The sequence below is a fragment of the Miniopterus schreibersii genome, assembly GCF_964146895.1.
Source record: "Miniopterus schreibersii genome assembly, chromosome: 15".
Taxonomy (NCBI): Eukaryota; Metazoa; Chordata; class Mammalia; order Chiroptera; family Miniopteridae; genus Miniopterus; species Miniopterus schreibersii.
Window position 1 is genome coordinate 46,907,506 of NC_138115.1, and position 24,224 is coordinate 46,931,729.

The window sequence follows — 24,224 nt, forward strand, 5'->3', positions numbered from 1 at the left end:
TGAAATAGTATCTTCCCAGTACTAAACAGTACCAAAAATAACTGCCAGCCGAGAATTTAATACTCAGAAAAAACCTGCAAGAAACTGACTTGACCAAAGAACTTGCCCCCAGAACACCCAAGCTAAGGAAAACTGAAGAAGGTGGCTGGCCCTTTGATAAAGTCAATAAAAAATAAAATAACCTCTGGTCAGATTGTTCAAGAAAAGGAAAAACAAAAAAGAACAATAAATAGCAAAAAAATTAAAGGAGATATTATTAGATTACAAAGACACTAAAAAAGGTGGCAAGAAAACATTATGAACTTCTTTATGCCAATAAATTTTAAAAATTAGATTAAAAATATCAAAAAAAGAACAGGCACTTCATAAAAGAGTATTTCTAAATGACCAACAAACATCTGAAAAACTACTCAGCCTCATTAACAGCCCTGACCATACAAAAATGTAAAACCATGGTGAAATAGTGCTATACACTCACCCATTAAAAAGTGTGGAACAGCCCTGGCCGGGTGGCTCAGTGGGTTGGAGCGTCGTCCTGTGCACTGAAAGGTTGCAGGTTCAGGGCACACACTTAGGTTGTGGGTTTGATCCCCGGTCGGGGCGCATATGGGAGGCGACCAATTGATGTCTCTATGTCTCTCTCTCTCTCCCTCCCTCTCTCTAAAATCCATAAACATACCCTCAGGTGGGGATTAAAGAAGTGTGAAGTAATGAGTGGGTCGGATGAGGTCAGGCACCACGCTGCTGGGTCAATGTAAACCGGTCCCACCTCTTTGGAATAGGCTACAGGGTTTTGTGCACAAGCTGAGTTTACATATATCCTAAAACCACTGACTCCATTCCTAAGTACATACCCTAAAAGTAATGCATGCTTATGTAGAGCAAAGCACATAAACAAGAATATCCATCAATATTTGTAAATGCCAAAAACTAGAAACAACCCAATGTCTATCAAAAATAAATAAACTGTGATATGTGCATATATTCAGACTTCTACAATATGCAGAACTCCCAAGTAAATGAAAAACGGTATTTTCCCAAAGCTGCCAGCACTGACCGTAGAGCAATAGTCTTTCAGTAAAGCAGGATACTGTATTATTGCTTCAAAAGCCGACAGCGTGATCTTGATAAATTCCTCCGATGCCATGGGTCCTAGAAATACAGGTAATTACTACAGGTTTTTATTTACATGTTCAAAATCACAATATCAAAGGACCTCAATCAAGGATGTAAAATGCCCCACGGTCCACTCACCGATGGCGCCTTCTATGTTTGTTTCTCCTGAGTCTACCGATTTAATGTGACTCTGTAAAAAATAAAAATACTGGTAAATGGAGATTTCAAAATAGCTCTGAAATAAAACATAGATAACATATGTCCCTAAATGATATGTTGTGTTTGGTTTTCTTGACCTTTACTGATATCAAACTTTATATAATTCATACAAATGAAACAATATGTAACCATTAAAATATGAAAAAAATTAAGATAAAGGAAAATACAACACAATGTTAAATGAAAAAGAGACAATACAAATCTACATATGTACAGCACAGTCTATATCATACATAAGTATGTCATATGTACGTAGTTTTTCTACACACAAGTGCATATACAAATAGAAAACACTACAGGGAAGCCAAAGTGTGTTGACAATGGTTGTCTTTGTGGAGTTACGGATGATTTTATGTTCTTTGAACTCACTATACTTTTCTACATTTTCTTTTAAAAGCATGCATTTTATCATTAAAATAAATAAGCACAAATTGCCTGCAAAGTAAGAGAATATCTTAAAATAAAACACATGCTCTTTGAAAACTGAAAATATGGGGTACTCGGAATTCCTTTTTTCAGTCTATAAGTAAACAAAAGAAGCTGATGGGTGTAGGCGGCTGTGCCAGGGAAAGACGAGAGCTGAGGGGTGGTCCAGGAGCAGGGGCTGCGAGGTTGGAAGGACCCCCCCAGGGAGGTCTGACTCTGAGACCGGTTCCAGGAGCAGCATGGACACACGGACTGGGCCCCATGAAGAGCCATTCTGAGGACTGGGGGCAATGACCCAGAAATCTGTAGGTGACCACAGCACGGGGCAGGGAACGCGGGCTACAGTCTGCTGGGGCTTCAACGCGGGGGCTTTGGCAGAGGAGCCACAGGATGCACACTCCCCACGCGCCCCACGAGGGCTCCCTTGGGTGGAGAGTGTAGGCAGAAAATGGCCCATCAGACGGGAAAATGGGGCGCTGTGGGCCAAGGGCAGGCCAGGACCACGCCATGCTATTCAGTGCCACCGCGCAGAAGCTGAAAATGAGGCCCTGCAGCAAACTGGGTGTATGAATTCAAGGTTTGTAGAAAAGGGGAAAACTCGTAACGAGAACATTCGTGTGGCAATGAATAATTATATAGTACATTTTTAAAATGTAAGATTGCACTCTCTCTGCTCTATTTACTACAACTGAAGTAAAAAATCAACCAGCAAAGCAACATCCACTTAAAATAAGAATCTGCAGAGGGCAGGTGTGCCTTTTAATAACTATCTCAGTGCCTGGGATAAGCAAAGATTCGTGAATGATGGACATTATAATTATATTCTTGTACGAAAAGCTATCAGAATAATATTATCATTTCCTTTGTTCCTCTTCTATTTGAAAATTTGAATGGTGATGCCTTTTTGTAGAAAACTATAACCACCACACAACCATCAGTCTTTTATAAACTAATGAGGCCAGAACTTAAGAAAAAACACAACAAAGTTCCCTTCTTCAGATAAAGATCTGAAACTGAGCACAAAAGGACCCCAGTGCACTGCCTGCACTTCTAAGTCAGCGCCCTGCACTCAACATCTGTACTTCAAAGCATCATTCTTCACCCTGTGATGGACCTTCTAGAAAACTATATTCTCACTTGTGGGTGACAATCCTTTTTTTATTCCAAAATAACAATAACTTTGAGATGTTTGGATACCTCTGCAGCATTTTGAAAACCTCAGTTCAGTTTCATTATGAAATCAAAGTGAGACTGGAGGAGCTGCGTGACAAATGTCTTAGCTTTCCCTGTAAATAGCTCCCGTTTCATCAATAATCCATACTGCAACTATGCCCGGCAAGGAGAAGAGATTACATAACTCACGAGCCACAATCTGAACAAAAAGACTATTTTTTTGTGAGCAAAAACTGGAATGAAAGATAGCACACTGATTTGTTTTTCATTGCTACACATCTCATCAAAATTAAATTTAAAAAAAAGTTAAATGAAGCTTAACTTAGTGAAATGCCATCAAAAAAGAGACTGCACATAATTGGACAATGTAAGCCAAGGTAAATAACAATGATAACATATTCCCAGCATTCCATTTTCACCAGTTTTATTATTTAAAATTTTTTCATGATGTTTAATACCAAAATCGGTAAAAGCGTTTGCTACAGACTTACTTGGGGCTGTCTGTGAACTAATACATTATCAGGAGAAAATGTGTTTTTCTCCAAATGTCAAATTTTATTACAGTCAACAGATAAAAATATAAAAAGGTCACTTCCCTAGAGACAAATAAATACCACGAGAATTTTTAAATCACCTGTTCAGACACCAAATTCCACACACAGTAGCAACAGCCCCATTTTTATTAGGAACATGAAAAGCTCAGCCACTCACAAGGATGGTCCCATAACTGAAGAGGAAGTCCTCCGTCACAACGCGGGGTCGGAACACCTGTGTGACGAGAGTGCCCATGGTTAGACCCTGAAGCTGGCGAGGGGGAAACGGGCGCTTTGTCTGAGCGGCTTTCCCAGCTCCAGTTTACAGGAGGGAGCCACGGTTACGTGGTTTTTCCAGTGAGATCGCACCTGGGAGGAGACGAGGTGAAGCACCACAGGCATCAGGGGCAGACACAGCTTCAGCTGCTTCGCTTGAACTGTCGAGGGGTGTTTCCGACCAGACACATTAGCCAGGGCGGTGAGAATGTCACCTGCAGAAGCAAAGACCACAGGCGCTCAGGGACCACCGGTCACTGCTGGGAGACTAACAGGACTGCAGAGGGGACGAATCTCCACTTCAGTGAGCTGGAGAGACGCTGTGATATTTACTCACAAATACTGAGACTGTAACAGAAAGCTGGGGGCAGGATGGATATAAACTCAACCGCTCATCCAGAAATTTAACACTGAATTTATAAAGAGCGTGGTGGAGTGGTGGTTTCAGAAATAATTTTTCTTCTCTCTCTCTCTTTTTTTTTGTTATTTGTATTTCGAAATAAGTATAAGCACCCATTACTTTGGTAAACAGAAAAAGAAATATTAAAAAGGTTTAAGTGAACAGATTATAGATCATAATTTTTAATAATAGAATAAATGGAAATAAAAATAGATCAATTCATAAAACTTCTCATTGGATGATAAGTCCAATAACAAATAAAACTTGTGTTGTGGATATTTAATCTTATCATTATTATATATCCTTAACCAGAATAAATCTAGTAATAAGAAACTCAACTACCAATCAACCAGACAGACGATGGCCCTCAGACTGAAGATTAAAGAAAGGTTACAATCCAAAGTACATTTTGAAATGCTCTCTTTTCAGTCATTAACAGGCAAAAAATCTCCCCAAGTATCAGTAAGAAGCAAAAAGGCTTGTCGCTCAGCCATGAAGATATTTCCATTACTCTGATTCAGTATCATGATTTCAGCGTCTAAGTATATTTTACCAGTCAGTTGGGTCAATTCCACATTTTAAACATTCCTGGTTTCGTGCTACATCTGCTGGAAAAGCATGGGATGGGATTTAAGCTAAATATACGCATTCCTTAGATTATTTTAATGTCTGCAAAGAACAAGGAAATAAGGGGATTGGCCATAATAAACATCCTCTGCAAATCATGATTAGATATTTTTATTTTAAATTTTTCACACCAAAGAAATTTTCAGACTTTAATATCAAAAGTCTAATATTAAATGTTAATGCTTAGGCATTCTTAAATTCTTTTAATAGCAAATAAATGTGTGGCTCTCATCTGAAAGGACAAGTTTTTTTAATTCAGAATAAAGCAGAGAGAGATCTTGAGAAAGGCTACCCAAAATAATAGCGTAAGTCCAACTGTAAGCAATTAAAATGCTTTTCTTTTATTTATTTTCCCAAATCACCAGTTTACCACAGATGACACCCCAACATCATATTCAGCCAGCTCATTGCCTCAATCATGTCACTGATGCAAAATAACTGGGAAAACAGATAAGGCACATGGAAATCTTGAAACTAACACATTCAAGACAAAGTGTCATTGAGCTCACCTACAGTGACAGAGCAGCGAGAATATAAAAGAGGCGATGCCTGAAAGCCGGGTCACCGAGAGGTAAGCAGCCAGGGGCCTGAGCACGAGCCTGCAACTCACCCAGGATCCGAGGCACTTCCTGCACGACGTGACAGATGAGAAGGTCCAGGCACCTGGCCAGGTGCTCGGGGCCGCTCTGCGGCTGCTCCTTGCCCGGGGAGGTCTTTCTGCTGTCTCTCTCGATGTACATCACCAGCCTACACACAGAAAAGGCCAACAGGTCGGCTCTCATGATAAGAGAGTTGGTGGCATCTGTCTGAAGATGCCACCAAGGCACTGTTTCCAGGGGGCAGAGTCCCTATCATGTTGACATTTAGATTTGTAGCAACTTGTCAGGTGCGGTCCATTTTGGTCTCAGGAAAATCTAAATATTTATGTAGAAAGAAAGACAACTGATATCTCTGCCAGTGTATTTCTTAAAGACAGTGCCCTGATGTTCTTAGCCCTCAGCCCATGAAAAAAAAAAACACATCCTCCAGATGATGGTGAAAGGCAAACGGAGGCATCTGGACAGAAGAGGGTTCTTGGTGTTTCGAAGACTCAAAGTAGAACCACAAGCCGCCTACACTTTGTTATCAGTATGCAACGTATTCAATGTGCTCGGACCCTCAGGACAGTTGCATGAACTCCAGTTCCTTCAGTGAATCATGCACATAAATCCAAAGAAAGACTTTCATTCCAACACTAGATTTCACATGTCCTTTTGTCCAGTTTTATGATATCTGCCTTTTAATAAACTTATTTCTTCTTCAAACCACTGGCATCCATTTAACATCAATTTCTGAACCAACTATGTCCACCTCGGCACGAGGGATCACATTGGACCATCTCTAGATACGAAGGCTGTTGTTTACAAGTTTTAGGCCCATTTTCACTGCTTTGCTGGACCCACCAGGCATCTTCCCAAGTTCCCATTCCCCTCAACTCTCTAAAGGGCAATGAGTCCACTGATTCCATCAGGCAGAGGCCCCTAGGGGTGCAGCGACCTCCCTGCTGGACTCCCTGGCCATCCCCCATCCCCCAGGCTCTGTTCTCATCACTCATCCCAGCCCATTTCTATTCCTCAGCAAGAACTTCCAACCAACGCCCACTGTAAACTGGGAAGAGGTGGTTTTATACGTAATAAGTACATGTAAAGTATACCGAAATCTTAACCCTTAGAATTTAGGGTAGATTTATTTATTCTCTTAGTAGATTTATTCATGGCTTTGCCTTTCTGCTTACTATGACTTGGGGCCCTATCTGTGAACACATGGGGATAAACCAAATCAAAGATCATAAGTTCCACATAAGCCCATTAGCATCCTCTGTTCTAGTCGCTGGTTACAGCCCTAGCCACCCTCTAACAAATACAAGACACTGGTCAAATGCAGAAAAAAATGTGACTAAATCGACAGAAATGTATCAGTACTGCTTAAAGAACCCAGACCACAAAACTTCTTATAATGAGTAAACCAAAGAAATGGGACCCCACCATTTCCTGATAAGCAAAATCCAAAATCTGCAGAGTATAAATAAGCGAACTCACACTTGTCTACATGAAGTCAGTTTTTCTCTAAAATTTAAATTATCCATGACATTCAATAATGTGCTGTTTAATTACCGTAGTTTGAAATATCTCTAAGGCAAAAGCTACTCAAATAGTTTTCAAACACTAGTACAGGCTGTTAACACGTGAAAAATATCCATTACCTCTGCTGGGAGAAATAAAAGACGGGTGGGATCCATAACAATATGAAACTAACTCTAGAGCAATGCTCCATTTCTTCCTTCTGGGATGCTCTCCCCAGTGCCTTCCCATTACAGAATGTGTTTACACAGGCTATAGAATATATCCACTTTACTCCCAAGGGAACATTAGCTACTAAAAGAATTCACATTCTACAAAGGAAATAAAATGTGGGAACACTTGAGCATAGTGTCCATAAACATTTTACAGTTGTTCTACAACCAAACTGCACATGATATTTCTTGGTGTCCTACAAGGGTATCGAGTTAAAAAGATCAACTATCTGAACAGTAATCCAAGTAGACCACAGATAAATAAGATCCCCTCTTCTTTTTAGCCCCCATCACCTGTAATAAATAAATTTCTGTTGTATCAAGTTACCCAGTCTGGTATTTTGTTACAGCATCTTGAACAGACTAAGACAGGTTTTACAGCAAACGACCCATCTGCAGACAACTACTCTTTTGAGAAACAGCTCCTGCTAGAGGATGAACATATGACTACTGACATCAAATAGTCACATGATCTGAGTTACCGATCATTAACTGTATCGTTGATCTGACACACCAAGCCACGAGGTTGGGCACCCACGGCAAGAATCCAAAATCAAGTAGACTGATCAGTACAAGAGACTGAGCTTGAGCAGGTCCAGAATGTACAAGTCACTTGCAGGAGGGGGTGGGTCAGATTCCTTCAACACATACTCCTCTGCATTGCCTCTCCTCTCTTGATCCCAATTAAGGATTACTTATGACCAGCTGACAGAAGAGGGAAAGCCCTGGACCTGGTGAGTGAACGGTTCACTATAATATGCTGGTACCAAACCAAAGTAGACCGCAGCAGCATGACAAACCAAGTGAGAAGAGTCCATGAAAAGGAAGTCCTTCCAGTTAGCAGAATTCCAAACAACATATTTTGTTGTACCCTATGTTTAAACTGAGATATAGCTAGAAGGATAGATGCATGCTGATTCATGGGCACTGACTGACAGCTTAGTAGGATGGTCAGGGGCTTAGAAAAACAAGATTTGGAGACAAGAAGTCGCAAGATCTGATGACAAGAAGTTCTGGGAAAGGGGTAGGTGGGTGGACATCTCAGAATGGGTTCAAAGCATAAAAACATTTATGTACCATGCGGATGCCCACTAGAGAGCAACCACTTCAGAGGCGACTCTCAATGATCAGGCAGACAAGATGACATGTTCTACAAATGCCATTCAAGACTCTTTTCCAGCCACCCCAGGGACTGCTCAACGAGCTCAGGTACAAAGTGGCCAAGGTGGTGATGATGGAGGCTATGGATGGCTCAGCAAAAGGAATGCCCCTCATCTTGACACTGCCACTCCAGCCAATGGAGAAACCAATGCTGAGCCCCAGTTTGGTCCCGTTTTCTGGAGAGACCAGCTGGTAATCCAGCAAAAGTTGGTTAGTAGAAGGAGCAGTCAACTCTCCTCACTGGAATAGCTACATATCCTGGATATACATTTGCTTTCCCTGCCCATAAGCTTCTGTTAGAGCCACGACGTATAGACCTAAGAAATAACTTATTTATTATCATGGTAATCAATATATTACTCTACCTGATCAAGGAACTTATTAATAGCAAAAGAAGTATGGTAAAGTGCTCAGGCCCATGAAATTCACTCATCTCAGCAAGTACCCAGTCACCTAGGAGAACCTAGCTTGACTGAAAGAGGAAATGGCCTCAGTCACAGTGCCAACTGGGAAAGAACACAGTGAAAGATTGGGTTCTGTCTTATAACAATGAAGCATATGTTTTGAATCCGCAGACAAAATACATGCTTTTGTCTCTGCCAGTCAAACCACAGGTCTGGTCACCAAGGAGTAGAAGTGGGAGTGACTGCCTGTCACTATGACACCTAATAACCTACTCACGGAATTTATCTTCCAGTCACCATGACCCTGAGCTCTGCTGGACTGGTTCCCAGGAAGGAAAGTTTCCATCAGAGGACACAACAGTTCAGTCGTGGGGAATGAAGAGGATTACTCTGCTGGGTAAGGGTGAGGGATCGTGATTACCAGGAGAAAATTGGGTTGCTGCCAAACTATGCAGCGAAGCAACTAGAACCCACCGGAGTCTCTGAAGAGCCTCTAGGTTCTTCCACATCTAATAGATCAAGTTAATGAAAACCTCACCAACCAAGAAAAGGCAGGTTCAGATGTTTCAGGTACTTGACATCCCCGGACAGTGTACAAGCCTGTAATTCAAGTTTATTTATAATGCGGACTGCTGAATCACAGTGATTTCTGATACACACTTTGAAGTGCCCTCAAAAAAAGGTAGCCCCACTAACTGGTTAAAAGTAGTCCCTCTATGTGTACTTTGGATACAAGATAGTGATAGTTTCTTTTCTTAACCTGATATTACGATGGGTAGAAATAGTATTTGGCTATTTCAATTTGTATTTCTTTCATTACTAAGGAAGCTGAATATCTGTTTACATCTTTATAAATCTCTTTACAGTACACAGATTAACTGTTATATTTGATGCAAAACTTTACAGGTTTTGTTAGCGTGAGATTTTTGATTTATGATTTTGGGGGAATATAAAAGTATTTAATCTATATATAGCCAAACTCTCAGAATTTCCTCTTATGGTTTCTTTCATTGCTTTTCTACTCGGGAAAGCTGTCCTTTCCCACACTTAAACATATTTTCTTCCAGCTGTTTATAGTTTCTTTTTGGTATATAATTCTTTAATCCATCTGGAATTGACTTTTGCATGGTGCAAGCTGAGAAGATAATTTTTCCCCACACAGTTAACCAATTACATAGGGTAAATATTTTTCTTTAAAAAAAAAAATTGTTCTTGTAAGATCAAAACAGCTTTTTATTTATTTCACTGATTACCATATTAATAGCAATGCCACGGGAAGAGGGAAACCTCCAGTAAGACCTGATCCATCAGGAGGCACGGGCATTGGAGGCTGGCAGCAAACCTATACAATGGACATAAAAGACCATCCACCCTCTCAAAGGGTTACCTTTTCTAGAGACACATGGGACCCTACTTTATCACTTGCCATATTCAATATGAGCATGAAGCCACCTGAAGAAACAGGTGGACATTTGGGGGCCTATCATATCATTTTTATCTGATTCTGACAGCTCCATTCCACTGCTTGTCACGCTAGAAAGATTTGAGAGCCGACATAAAAAATGTCTGAAATTGAATCCGTAAGAGGCTGATGGTGACGATGGTAGGCAGGAAAACATATCTCCATACCATAGCAAAGGCTATCGTGGGCTCTGATGTGAGCTTTCAGTTCCCAGGCAGACGGCAGCCTGCCGTGAGCTCCAGCGGCAGTGGAGTTTTAGGACACAGGTAAGGAGGGGAGAACCCTTTTTCATATAAACTCATCACAGGGGCTTTTAACATCTGGCCTGAGTCTGCCTCTCCTTCCCACACCTTATATTCAACCTTGCATTTTATGTGCATACCAACGTAATGCGCGCTGCAAAGCACAAAGGAACAAACAGAAACCATCTTTCCGTGGCCTGTACTGGCTGCCTGTGTCTGGGAGTAATTTGTATTACCGAATTTAACCTACAAAGTCTAAAAAATTTGAGCCTTAGGGATTCTCCTAATCCTTCAAAATTAACTGGTACCTATTGCTAATATTTCTTTTCATTTTAAGTGGTTTGTTTGCTATTTCATTAAATATTTTTCTTAATTACAGGAGTGAAACATGCTTATTGTAATAAGGCTAAAAATATAAAAGAATAAAGATGCATAATATCCCTCCCTGCGCAGCCTCCTGAGCAATCCAGCAGAAACCTGAATGGCCTGAAGAAGCTGCCTGCAAACCCTTGGAGGAAGTGCTTTAGGGCGCAGGGAACAGCAACTGGGAACGGCCCTGAGGTGAGCATAACAGGTTTCGTGTTTGAAAAGCAACAAGAAAAACTCTGGCAGGAATGGAGTTTGCACAGAGAGTCGAGGTGAGCCGGGACCAGAGGACAGAGGCACAATGGGGCCAGAAAGGAGCAGGGGTGTTGTTTCAGTACAATAGGGTGTCCGGAGAAGAGTCACCGCAGGACAGGACAGGAGGAGACTCACGCTGACTCACGCTGTGTAAGGGGCTCCAGTCGCCGCATGGAGACCGCACTGTGAGTCCAAGAAATAATATAACATCCACTGATAAGCTGGATTACTTGTCCGTGTGTAGGATGATATTAGAGGCAGCCAAGCCAGCGGGGCGGTCTTTACAGACAAGAGCAACTTCTGCCTCTGCCCTAATGGACGAACAGGGACAGGACTCACCCTCCCATCAAAAACAACCAAGAAACAGACAGAATATGTGAAATCAGTTCTCAGGACACTGGACATAAAACAATGGACGGTAATCCCTGGGAGATGAGAGTCAGAGGCGTGTTCGCAGCTCCCGCACAACCTTGACTCAGCAGCCGTTCCTCTGCAGTGCGAGGGCCCGCTGACGGCAGGTGCCGAGGGAGAACCTAACCGGATCCTAGAGGCACCTCCTCGGCAAGGAAGGCGCTCAGTTACTGTCATGCGCTCCTGCAGGGACACGTGTGGCAGCACCTGACCGCGTGAGGGACGTTCCAAAGATAAGAATCACAAGCTGCTTCAGAGAGCAGCACTGACATGAACGTCTGTAACTGCTTTGATGATGGGGATATTAACCTTGACCCCTAATTAAGCAAAATGTTATCTCCCCCCCAAAAAAATTCTATTCTTCTCATTAGACCTGCATTACCAAAAAAAAAAAAAAGAAAGTACTCAATTATTAGTAGTATATTTCTTGTCAATAAAAAATTTTAAAAATTTGTTTTCTCTTGTAATTTAAGTACCTACATAATACTCACAATTTTGCCTCTTGATGCACAAGTCCTAAAATATTTACTCTCTAGCTGTTCACAAGAAAACATCTGCAAATCCCTAATCGAGATTCATCTCAACAATTCCAGGCTCTCCTCCATATTCTATAATAAGTAAAAAGCTAGATCGAGAAATAGGCATTAGACTATATTTTTAAGATTCCTCTGGGTCTCAACAGAGCACATGGTCTGGACAGTTCAGCAGATGCTCCTCAGGAAACATTAGAGCGTGGAGGGAACCCAGGCGCATCCACGATGGCTTCTGGGAGGTGAAGCCCAGAGAGGTGAGAGATCTCCCCATCCTATAGCTCCTGATCCCTGCCCTGCTCCTACCTCTGCTTCACCAGCTGCCCCTCTGGGCTGTCAAGTACTCATTCCCGAATCCTACAACAGTGAAAACCACAGCCAAAACACTGGTCGAGGAATATCTCCCAAAGACGCAAGCCAGAACCGCACTGAACACCTGTCTTGCACTGTCCTCAGACGTGCGAAACTCCAGGTATTTCCCCCACCCTGCTTCAGTTTCACAGCCTCCCTCTGGTCCTCAAGGCTTCCAAGCTGAGGCTGCACATGAAATATTAAACCCTTGAGGAAACCTAGAAAAAAAAATTCAATACCAGGTACATAGAGTCCAAAAAATAATGAAAGAGGCACCAAGCTGAAGTTATTGATGAAATCGTCAGAGAAAATCATACCTCGCTTGGCAGCTGAGCAGCAGCATCTCATGGTTATGAATCAAAATATATAACAGAACCAGGAAGGCTTTGGCTCTAATGGAGGCTGAGGGGCTGTCAAGTAAACGGATAACTGTAGAGACAAAATCCTGTGGAAGACATTAAAATTTTCTTTAGGAAACATGAAATAAATAGAGCGGTCAACTCTCAAGGTTAATAGGCTGTAATAACCAAACAGAAAACAGAAAATAAAATAATATCAGCTAACCGTTTTGCATTCCTAATTTGTGCCAGATGCTATAGTGAGTTTTTAATATGTATTATCTCATTTAAACCTAAAAATGAGCCATAGAAAGTTGACAATGTTCTTCCTGTTTTAAAACAGGAAAATGAATCTTGAAAGGTTAAGCGATTTGCCCAAATTCACAAAGCTGGATGCAAATCCAGGCCATTCGCACAGCAAAGCGCTACCTCTTAACCACTCAACCACACAAGTACAATTGTGGCAATAAGCAGAACACGGCAGTCACAAGCCTCTGAGCGGGCCTGCACATGTAGAGGTCACGTCTCTAGTCTACATATCTGAGTCCCTACAGACATAAAATAAAACAATACCCAATATGTGGCACAAAGGAAAAACCTCTATTTCTATAGCATTCTTTAATTAAAGGTGTAATACAACACAGAAGAGTAAGTATTGACAAGTATTACTGTTATTTTCCCTTCTAACAGAAAGATTGTACATCATTTCAGGTGCCTATTGATATGCAAAAGGGAAACACACTCGCACACATACAGTTAATGAATGTGAGCTGGCGGGAATATGGAATCGTACTGTCAGCAAGAGAGCAGGAGTACAAATTCCCAAGAGTCCTTCCCAGAAGCAAGGACCTAGCAGTGACACCATGTATCCAAGGCAGATGTGAGCAGCTGGATTTTTCTGCCACGTCACATTGGGTGCTATCTTGTCAGGCAGGAAGACTTCACTCAGTCGGGTGTGTGTTTCTATTTAAGTATGAAGATATTTCTATGTATGTCTATCGATGCATCAGTCTCACCTAGCTCCTGAACCAAATAAGCCAGTTCATCACCATTATGCTTCGAAACAGAGTCAACACCATGGTGCCCCTGAGTAACAGACCTGTTTCCACCTTTCCAGCATGTGGACAGGGAGCCCTGTTACCATAGTCAACTGCCACTTCTAATTTACACTCTGTGGTCCAAGGACCACAATCACAGGCCTGTTTTCCACATCCACATAATTCCAAAACCATTCGGATATCCACTAGCTGAAGACTGAACCACCATTCCAGACTATAGTAGACTAAAGAGACATGATAACTGACTGCAATTCAAGATCTTGCAAGTTTTGTTCTGCACAAAAGAACATTACTGGGACTTTACATTCCTGCAAAATCAGAACAAGGCCTGCCAGCTAGCTAATAATAATGCTAAATAAATGTTAGCTTGATTTTTTAAACCCATGGCTTGTTTTGGGGGAAATATTCGGTGAAGTAACTGAAGGTAAAGGAGTCTCAGGTCTGCAACCTCTTCTCAAAGGGGTAAGAAGACACACGTTAAGAGACAGAGAAACTATAACGCAAATATGGTAACGTGCTGGCCTTTGGTGAATGTGAGTGGAGGGTATGCTGCGACCTTTTGTGTCACACACCCAACAGTCAGGTTAGCACCTGCCCAAGAGGTGACCTGCTCCAGGGATCATCGACCCAATAGCTAAAGTAAAAACCTGAGCATCCGCCTTGACTCGTTCCTCCTCCGCCCTGCGTCCAAAAGGCTCCCAGGTCCTGCAAGAACAGCACCCCGCCATCGCTGTCTTATCCCGACGCACCACTGTCTTCTTGAGTTACTGCGCCGGGCTCTAGCTATCCTTGCTTTCTTCCACCTGCTCCACAAGAGGCAGCCACAGTGAGCTCCTGCCACAGCAAATACAATTGTTATTCACCTACAGTTGCTGCAACCCTTGAGATTAGGCCATGACTAAGAATCCTGCAAATTAAAATAATATACTTAGGATTTTGAGTGACATAAATGAGACAAACTACAGCAAATGCCAGAAAGAAAAGAAACTGGGTCCGAGGTTTCTTTGGAGCACAGTAACTCTAAGTCCCTGAAGAAGACACAGTGTGTTACAGACAACCACTGGGATCTAAGCCTAAAAGCATCTTGTGCCCTAAACACACTCTCATTTAGTCTTCAGAAAAACCGAGTAACAGACTCCCTACAACTAATCACCCAGGGCCCCGTATTTAATCTTAGACAACATGCACCACACTTCTAGAGCAGTAGTAATCTTACAATGCTGGAGGAGGGAAGATTGCAGACTGCGGCAAAGGCTTAGGGCCACTGATGAATAATCGAAATGACCTTTAGAGAAGCAAAAATGACCTCAGGTCGCTTTGGCATGCAATCCACTGTGTATCCAGCTTTGATTTAAGTTCACCTTGCTCAGCATACCCACAATATTACATGTGGTGGAGGGGAAGCAGAAGCCGTTTAGGTCTAGAAGCCAACACACAGGAGGACAAGCTCATGTCCAACATTCAGATGGTACTTGGCAGAGATTTCAGAATGGACATGTCTATCGAACACAAAGATGACGTGACGGAATATTCAAAATGTGAGGACTGGGTCCGCATGTCTGAAGCATCCTCCACAAACAAATGTTATCTTTATAATAATTAAGCAAAAGGATGAAACATCGCTCTAGTGTGTATCATGAGGAGGAAATTTCGAGGTGGATGGAAACAACGAGGAAGGGAACTTTGGAATATCCCAGGCAGGGAAGCTGATCTGCCTCAATCAGCTGTCACAGGTGAGAATCGATGAGTGCAGCCCAGCCACCCACTGGCAGAGGCCTCAGGAGAAACAGTGAGGAATCATGTGGGTAACTACACCGACACAATTCTCCTGTTTCATACAGATGGAAATGAAAATCGCACTGATTAAACCTAAAATGGTCTTGGATTCCACTTTCCTTAAAGCAGTTCAGCCAAGTACCTAAGTAAAAAATGTCTCTGATAGAATATTTTTATTAATGAGAACAAACTAAAAGTATCATAATAGGCACCCGTAATCTGATTAATATGCATAAATTAATTACCATATTTTAAAAGCTGGATTAGCAACCATTGAGTCTGTATGCCCTGTGACTTGCGAGAAATAAAACCTTGGTAGACTTAGCATTCACACTTTTCAAAATTCTGCAGGCATGAAATTTCACAGTGATCTTCCATACACAGTACCTACAAATAACAGAGGTCTGCAGCTTCTGGTTTATTATTAATCACTGTTGTGCTGCTTGGTCCAAATGCTAAACCTGAAGCGAGGCTCCAGTCAAACTAGACTGTGCAAAAAAAGAGGCAGCAGCTGTAGTAGAAATTAATAAGCAAAAGGTTTCAAAGGCTAGGTATCTCTAGTCAACCACACTCAGAAGGAAGCCGTCTGACCAGTGAGCCTGAACAAACTCACCTGCGAAATAGGGTAGGGCTTTAAAAATTAATGTTACATCATTAAGTGACCCCCAAAGCAAATGAAGTCCAAAGGATGCACTGCTGAGGCTACAAAGTCCATTCAAGGGCACAGACGCCAGGAACCAAATGGCTGAGGTGGATGCTTGAATCTACTTAAGTTGATGTGAGTTTTTTAAGCTCAACTAATTGAAATGCAGCAGAATGGAGTTCCAGGAGTTTTACGTGCTTTTAATTTCCTAACATCAAGAATCGGTCAAAACCCTAAGGAAGGCCAACATCCCGGCCCTACATGATCCAGGTCTTCTCCTACCTCCCAGCCTCCTGCATGCCCGTCGTCCCCACTGCCCACGTGCAGCTTCACTGGCCTCTATCTCCCCAGATCTCCCCAACATAACCCACACCTCAGGGGAGCCCAACTATAAGTTCTTATTTTACCAGCTTGGTGAGATACCATATTTGAAACTAAATTAATTCATGCCTGTGTTCAAATGAAAAAACACAAACAGCTAAAACCCTCAGCCTCTATTATGCAGTTTACACAGTGAAACTACTCGAGTGGCGCTTTTTCTAATACAGTGACAACAACATTAATGACTTGGAAAACTTAGTAGCAAAAATTAGATATGCAAACTGGTGGAAAAAACACTTTCTCTGAGGCTCAAATTTCCTAGAGTCTAAATCAGACTAATTAAAGGCAAGAAGTGGTTTGCTCTCTGTTTGAGTTTCACAGACCAAGTTTACAATGCAAACCTGACCCTAATTAATAGTAACTATTGAAACTTTAACTTTTAGTATAAAAATCAAAATTCAAAGCGTTGCATTCATTGCAGAGGAACCACAGCAAACACTGAAGCGGGTCCACTCCACACTCAGCAGCGTCACCTTCCCCATGTTCCACAGACCCCGCAGTACAGGTGTCACCCTCCAAAGAAGTCAGTGGTCCCATAAGTTACAAAACCCTGCACACTACATACCCTCGTGAAGATCTGTAATACACGTGAGCATCTGAAGTCTGTCCCACTGAAATTCTCTCTTTAACTCACTGCTTTCCAAATGTATATATAACCATGAGCCATTTTTACAGCTGTTAACACCTCACTGAACACTAACACTCTAGGACAGGGCTTCTCAAACCATAAAGTCAAAACACATCACCTAGAGACCTCATTACAATGTCTATTCTGAGCAGCAGGTCTGGGCTGGGGCCTGAGGGTCTGCGTTTCCAACACCCAGAAGATGCCGGTGCTGGTGCAGGGATCCCTCTTCAGCAAGGACTGGAGAAGACACTTTGAGGAAGGCTGCCCTACAGAGCCTTCTCTAGAGCTCTTCAGTTTAGTGATGTGGGTTTACCACTTACAAACCCCACTGTACATAAAATAACAGGACAGCCAAGGATTAGAAGGGAATGAGATAAAAAGAGAAGGAGCTCGAAGGGTGACTGGCAACGACAGTGTATTAGACAAGGAAAGGAGCAAAAAGAAGTCAGAGAACAACGGGACGCCCCCCTCAGGCAGGCGAGGGACACAGGGCAAGGGGCGGGGCCGAGGTGGCAGCATAGAGGAGGAGCTCAGCTCCCAGCTCCTCCCCACTGACGGGCCCAGCAGGGGAGCCGCCTGCCAGACTTCTGTTTTAATCACGAAAACACTCTCATAACGTCTTCGGATGAATGGCCCGTGGTAGACGGATTTGACAAAGTTCAAAAAGGTCCCGAGATGAAAAATAAATTCTACAGAGAGGATATTACTCGTCCACTAAACCTGCGGAAGAAAAGGACTTTTAAAGTAGAGTAACAGGTGAGGGCTGTGTCAAACCTTCTCCTGGATTAGTCTCTGAAGGTGAATCCCACAGGACAGCATGGCACTGAACAGGGTCAACAGGTACTGCTGAACTCTGCAGATGGAGGAGGCCAGGGAGGTGACAACCGAGTTCAGGCCCACCTTCTCAATGACGTTCTGGAAGGCAGAGGGAGAGTGGCGAGTGATCCTGCACAAGGCCTGCGGCGACAGGGAAACAGATCTGTCAGACACCTCCAAGCCTGTTAGCCTGGTTCCGTAGAGAGTAGAAGGTGCCTACCTTGCTCCTCCATCATTTATTTTGGCTTAAAAAAACTGGAAAATTTCCACACATTTAAAAATAAGACAATAATCCAGCTGCTAATGAAAACTAAAGTTGTTTTAAAACATTAGAGACTCTTAAAATAATAGTCATATAAATTATGGTGAACTAACTAAAATGATAAACTACTTCGTAAGTCTAGATAGGAAAACTTCCCCTTAAGTAATCAACATCGGTAAGTGCCCTCGCGGTGCAAACACTAAGCTAAGGGCTGGGAAACAGTCATGAAAGTATATATCTAACATTTGTTGTTCAGTATGTGAAGAGCACTGAGAACATCTTCAGGCTACTTCATTGAATTCTCCCAACAATACGTGAGCAAGGTATTATTATTAACCCATTTTATAGATGATAAAACTAAGGCATAAAATATTTAAGTAATTCGCCCAAAATTAACTGATGGGAAAAATCAGTAAGTATATTGAGAATGGGAGCCAGGTTTCTCTCTGTCTCAAAAGGGATTTACAAACACAAAAAGGAAGGCCAGAAAGAATCCTAAGGTATTGGATTAAAGTTGGAAGTATCAATGTGAATGCATGAGTCTTGTTTCAAACATGTACAGTGATATAAATATATATAAGAACAATTTTAAATATATGTCAATGTATGAGCACATGGTGTTTTCTAGTTGTATACTGAGAAGGCCTAGATGCAATGATGCCCCACAGCAGTAAGCACAAAGAGTACCCAGATCTTGGTTTCTAAACACCAAAGGCTCCTTGGAGACATGATAGATTCTAGGGCTAGCAGAGAGAAAGTACAAAGTTAGCCCAAACATTACATGGTGTCAAAAAGTAAGGAAATGCTCAAACGACGAGGGAGATAGGTCAACAGAACACAGAAGCTAGCTGGGGACAAAGCTAGGATGCCTTGAGCATCCAAACAATAAATCATAGTCATAGTGGTGGTATCACATGCCAATCCATTGAGCAAAACGGGCATCCATGACCATGACGATATAAAGACACACGTGAACGCGTGAGAAGAAAAAGAGCTTCCGACAACAGCATGCCAACCAATACCCACGGCCTGTCTTTGCACAGCTCAGGAACTGCACAGTAAGAATGGTTCTGACATTTTCAAAGGGTCATAGAAAACAAAACAAAAAGCGTATGCCACAGAGACTGTATGTGACCTAAAGAGCACGAGGCATTTACTGCCTGGCCCTTTACAGAAAACATGTGCCAACCAATCCTATAAAAAGAGTGGTACAAATAGATGGTCATCACATAGCAACCACCGCGTGGCATCAGGTGCAGGCAGGAGTCCTCGGTGGTGCTAAGGAGGTTTCAGAGGAAGCACCAGACAGGCCTGGGTCAAACCCCACCCTACAGAACAAGAGCCCTATGATCTTTAAAGCCGTCAATGACAGGAAGCACACAGAGAGGCTGAGGAACGGTTTCACACCGGAAGAAGCTAAGCAGACATGAAAATGTGTAAATGTAACACATGGTACTGAAGAGAATCCTGGGACAGAAAAGAAAAAGAAAAGGCATTTTGGGTACAACTGGCAAGATTTCAGTGAAAAATTACTTACTGGGATGAATTCTAAGAACAAACTACAAGAAGGCCAAGATGACAGAGTGAAGCTTAATGTATCAGATGAAGAAAGGCCTAGAAAGTGCCAGACTTTGGTACAAACAATTGAAAAGAACCCATGATGATTATGGGAACATTAGCCCAACTGAAGCATGACGGGTTCTTTCTAAAGGTCCAGGATTAACATGGATGCCTCAAGGTATCATTCCAAGACGCCTCAAGAAAGCTTACTGGTGTAACTTGTAACTAACTCTGACTGAGGTCTCTCCATCATTACTCACACCATAATTAGGTGCTGTAATATTTAAATCACATGGCTCCTGAAGCGGGATGTGCGTGTGTACGTGTGTGTGTGATGCTTTATGTCCTTTGCTTGATACTCTGTGAGCAGGATCGTTAGCCCCTGATCTTCAAAATTACATAGGTAAGTTTAAGATAAGAACTGAAAACTATCCATAAATACCCACAGGACTTAGCAACATGAAAGTCATTACTTTCAACAGGATCAGCTTCAGTGACATTTTTAGGACAGATACCAGGCTGGGTAGGAGAGGAAATGGATAGAAAGGAGCAATAATTTGTGATGACAACGCTTTATAAACAATGGCTCTGAAGGTGGATATGCAGCCTCAAGTCCTTTCGAAATGCTTATATGTGGGCTTTTTTTGTAATGGGGTAAAGGATACCTAAATGCTGATTAGAAGACTCTGGAAGATCAGGGCAGGTGAAAGATTTAGGAAAGAGCAAAAATAACCATTTGAGTGAGGTTCCCAAAAAGGGCCCAGGGAGAAGACCTGGAGAAGCATGAGGGTCTGTCCCTGACAGGAGAAGGGTTTGTCTGTCCATTGCAGCAGGTGTGCACAGGTGTGGATGTAACACATCTGCTGATACAGCGGACTCAGGTTAGGATAATTCCCACTGGATGTTTTCATCTCCTCTGGGAGGGGTGGGGGAGTCATTACTGAGGATTCAGGAGGAAAATGTGGGATTGGAGATTTAAGGAAAGAGGGAAGTTATGAAATCGCCACTGTGGGGAGTGGAAGGCCAAGCAGAGGAGAGAAATACAGTGAGGCTGCCACGTAACGTTGAGAGTTCAGATGAGACTAGTGATCAGGAGAGTATTGAAACAAATTACACGAGAAAGGGTTGTATTTGTTCAAAAGATGATTAAACTGATACAACCCTGTTAACACATCTTCAAACATAATTATCCTTTATACCAAGTTATTATGACCTTGTGAGGAAAGTAGCAGACAACCAATCAAAATACAAAACCCGCTGGCTGGGCGTGGATCAGCGGTTGAGCGTCGACCTAGGATCCAGGCGATCGCGGTTTGATTCCCGGCTGGGGCACATGCCCGGGTTGCGGGCTCAATCCCCGGTCAGGAGCATGCAGGAGGCAGCCGATCAATGACTCTCTCATCATTGATGTTTCTCTCTCTCTCTCTCCCTCTCTCTTCCTCTCTCTGAAATCAATAAAGATATATTATTTTAAAAAATGCAAAACCCCAAACCCACAGGTGCCTGAGAATGAATTCATTGGAACCACATGATATACCCATGTAATATAAACTCTGAAAGAAGGTGCTGACAGGAAAAGTCAGGGAGCAGTAAACATACACCAAACCAAATCCCTGTCCACTATCACAGTCTTCCACTATCACCTCCAAATCATTTTTAAAACCATCATATCGGGCCCCACAAGGTCCTAACAGAATTTCCTGACAGTGCCAAGGTTTTCCAGCCCGTTTTGAAATTTCTACATTAGGAGAAAATCAAGTTTCTGTTCTCACCAGCGATTACTCTGAACTTTCTGTTTCCTACCTATTCAATTACATTCACTCTATTTCTGGCACAGTTTTTGCAAACTTGGTGTTTAAATAAATACATGCGAATGTATCCCCCAAATATGCCCCATCTCACCGATATTGCGGTTATCCTGAGGGAGTCGACAGTGGAGTGTCTGAACAGGTACCACAGGACAGGCCCGATTTCCCCGGTGATGAAGCCCTGGGCCTGCGCGGAGAAGGTGGTGCAGACGTTCTCAATGACCTTCGCTGCCATGTGGTTCACGACACGCTCTTCCTAGAGAAAGCAGAGAACGAGCAGCAGATGGAAAGGGTGTTATTTGGTATGAGAAACAGACAGGACCTTCTGTTATCAACATTGCGCATAAAGGTCTGATACCGGGAGGGTATTACCCTCCCGGATGTGTCAGGTATCTCAGGAGGTGTGATCATTCCTTCAGGCGGTTATGAAACTATTACCAATAGCCTAGCATAACATAATTATGATATGTCTTCATAAAAAGGCTGAAATAATATGGGAAATAAACAACATAAGCGTAACAAAACCAGAAGGTAATTTTTAAAGACACAAGGAACATGCAGAACAACCCTATGAAATCACTCAGGGCTGAGAATAGAGCCCCAACTGGCCGAAGACCATCTAAAGATGAGGCATGAAGGAAAACCCTAAGTGAGGTGTATCCTCAGTGGTGTGACCAAAAGAACCCTAAAGGCTGTTCTGGGCTGTCCTAACAATGCTGAAAATCCAACCTCAAAAAGAATCAAACCGTTTACAAGTAACTCAAGTGAGTCCAAGAAAAAAGACAAAAATCCTTGAAAGATTTCAGGAAAACTCCAGCACCCAACGATATAAAAACAACAATGTCTGAAATCCAATTAAATATTACCACTCATGCAAAGCTGCAGGAAATAGGACTGATAAGAATAAGAGAAGTCACCCTGGCTGGTGTGGCTCAGCTGGCTGATGGTCATCCCTGCACCAAAAGGGCCCCTTTCCGATTCCTGGGCATAGCACATGCCCAGGTTTTGGGTTCGTTCCCTTCAGGGTGTGTAAGGGAGGCAACCGACTGATGTTTCTCTCTCTCTCCCCCTTCCCTCTCTCTCTAAAATTAATAAAAAACATGCCCACAGGTGAAGATTAAATATATGTGTTTAAATATTATATGTATAATACAATCCCATGTTTGTTTAACAAAAAATACACCTATATAAATATACTAATAAAGGAAGGGCATAGAAAGATATACAACATTCTGTTCATTGTGATTACAATCGGTGGGGGTTGTGGGACGGGGGGTCCACTAATTCTACTTTACACATTTGGACATCATTTGGGCATCATTTGGACTGTTATAGTATGAGGAGTGTATACTTTTTAACCCATATTTATATTTTTTTCATGAAAAAATATTTTTTTAAAAATGAGAAGACACTGAGTTATATCCAGGTTGAAGCCATGGTTTTACACGCTACTAGCTACATATCCTTGGGCATTTTCATCTCTGCGCCTCAGCTTCATCATCTATAAAACAGAGATAATAAAACACAAGACAGTTTGAAAATTAAATGAGACAACACACATGAATACTTAATCTAGGTGATAAAAAGTAGTAAACTCCCAATGTGTTGGCTTTTCTTCCTATTATGAATATCATAGAGTATGAACTGTGAGGCTGCTAGAGAAGAAATTTCAAAGATGCCTGGACTTCCTCAAACTTGGACACATTTCACTTCTCAGAACGAGTGCTGGAGAGGATGCCTCCTCCCGGTTCCCGATGTCCCCTTCCACGTGGCCAGGATACAGCAAGGTGACACTGTTAACGTCTCTCCGTTCCTTCACTCAACTCTCCCTGAGAGGAAATAAAATGCTTCCTCCAGCTGGCAACTGTGAAAAGAATAAACTGGGCACGCTAAGAGCTCAGCTCAACCCCTCCTTCCCAAGCCCGGCCCACCCCCCACGCCCTCCATCATAAGTCCCAGGACAGGGACTCCGCTCGGAGAGCACTGCTATACCTGGGGGTGCTAAGGGACCCTAAAGGTGGGAGATCGATGTCAGGAAGCCTCTCTGCCCCTAGATGTAAGCTGTGTCCTCCGCCCCGGCTCCTATCTCGTGCATACAGGCCAGTTTCATCCTGCATGCCCGGCTCTTTGTCTCATTTCTCATTCGGTTCTAATACTTTTCCCCTGAAGGGGGGGAAGGTGCTACCACGCAGCACCTCTCAAATACCTTAGCGTGTGCTCTCCATCGAAACTGTCAGTTCCTCCAGGACTCACTCCTAGAACCAGAAAGCCACAGCTATTTTAGCACCGAGGCTGGAAAGGGGCCATGTGTCACCCCAGTGCTCTATAAACTCGGTGAGACCGTCAAGCCAGCTCCACTTGCCCCCGCCTGAACCCAGCTACCCCTGTCCCTCTGGGATGCCCTGTGGGACACCACACAGGCACCAGGATTGGGGCTATTTTCTGCTTAATTAACTCTTCAGAAGGGGTAACTGAACTGAACTAATATCTGTCACTTAAATCAAAGACCTATTTCATCATATCATGAAGATAAAAGCTATGATGATTAGAAAACAATCCTATGAAATAAGTCTATGATAATTGGGCTTCTAATGAATAGCTCTACGATGTTTTAATGGGGTTAAGCAGATCTAAAGTACTGCAGGCAGTCTTGACAAAAAAAAAGTTTTG

General features: G+C 42.6%; 1 protein-coding gene across 4 annotated transcripts in view; it reads right to left on the bottom strand.

Annotated features, from left to right (window-relative positions):
• ULK4 (unc-51 like kinase 4) overlaps positions 1-24,224 on the bottom strand; it is a 179,928-nt gene that overhangs the window by 117,776 nt on the left and 37,928 nt on the right. For 3 of the 4 annotated variants that reach the window (XM_081159735.1, XM_081159734.1, XM_081159737.1), the window contains exons 20-27: positions 21,649-21,810; positions 17,883-18,065; positions 12,602-12,729; positions 5,381-5,517; positions 3,837-3,958; positions 3,646-3,702; positions 1,255-1,306; positions 1,058-1,152 (exon numbers count right to left, since the gene is read on the bottom strand). In XM_081159735.1, coding sequence (XP_081015861.1) covers positions 1,058-1,152; positions 1,255-1,306; positions 3,646-3,702; positions 3,837-3,958; positions 5,381-5,517; positions 12,602-12,729; positions 17,883-18,065; positions 21,649-21,810 — 936 coding nt within the window. The remainder of the gene's footprint in view (positions 1-1,057; positions 1,153-1,254; positions 1,307-3,645; positions 3,703-3,836; positions 3,959-5,380; positions 5,518-12,601; positions 12,730-17,882; positions 18,066-21,648; positions 21,811-24,224) is intronic. The other variant, XM_081159736.1, reaches the window with a different exon arrangement.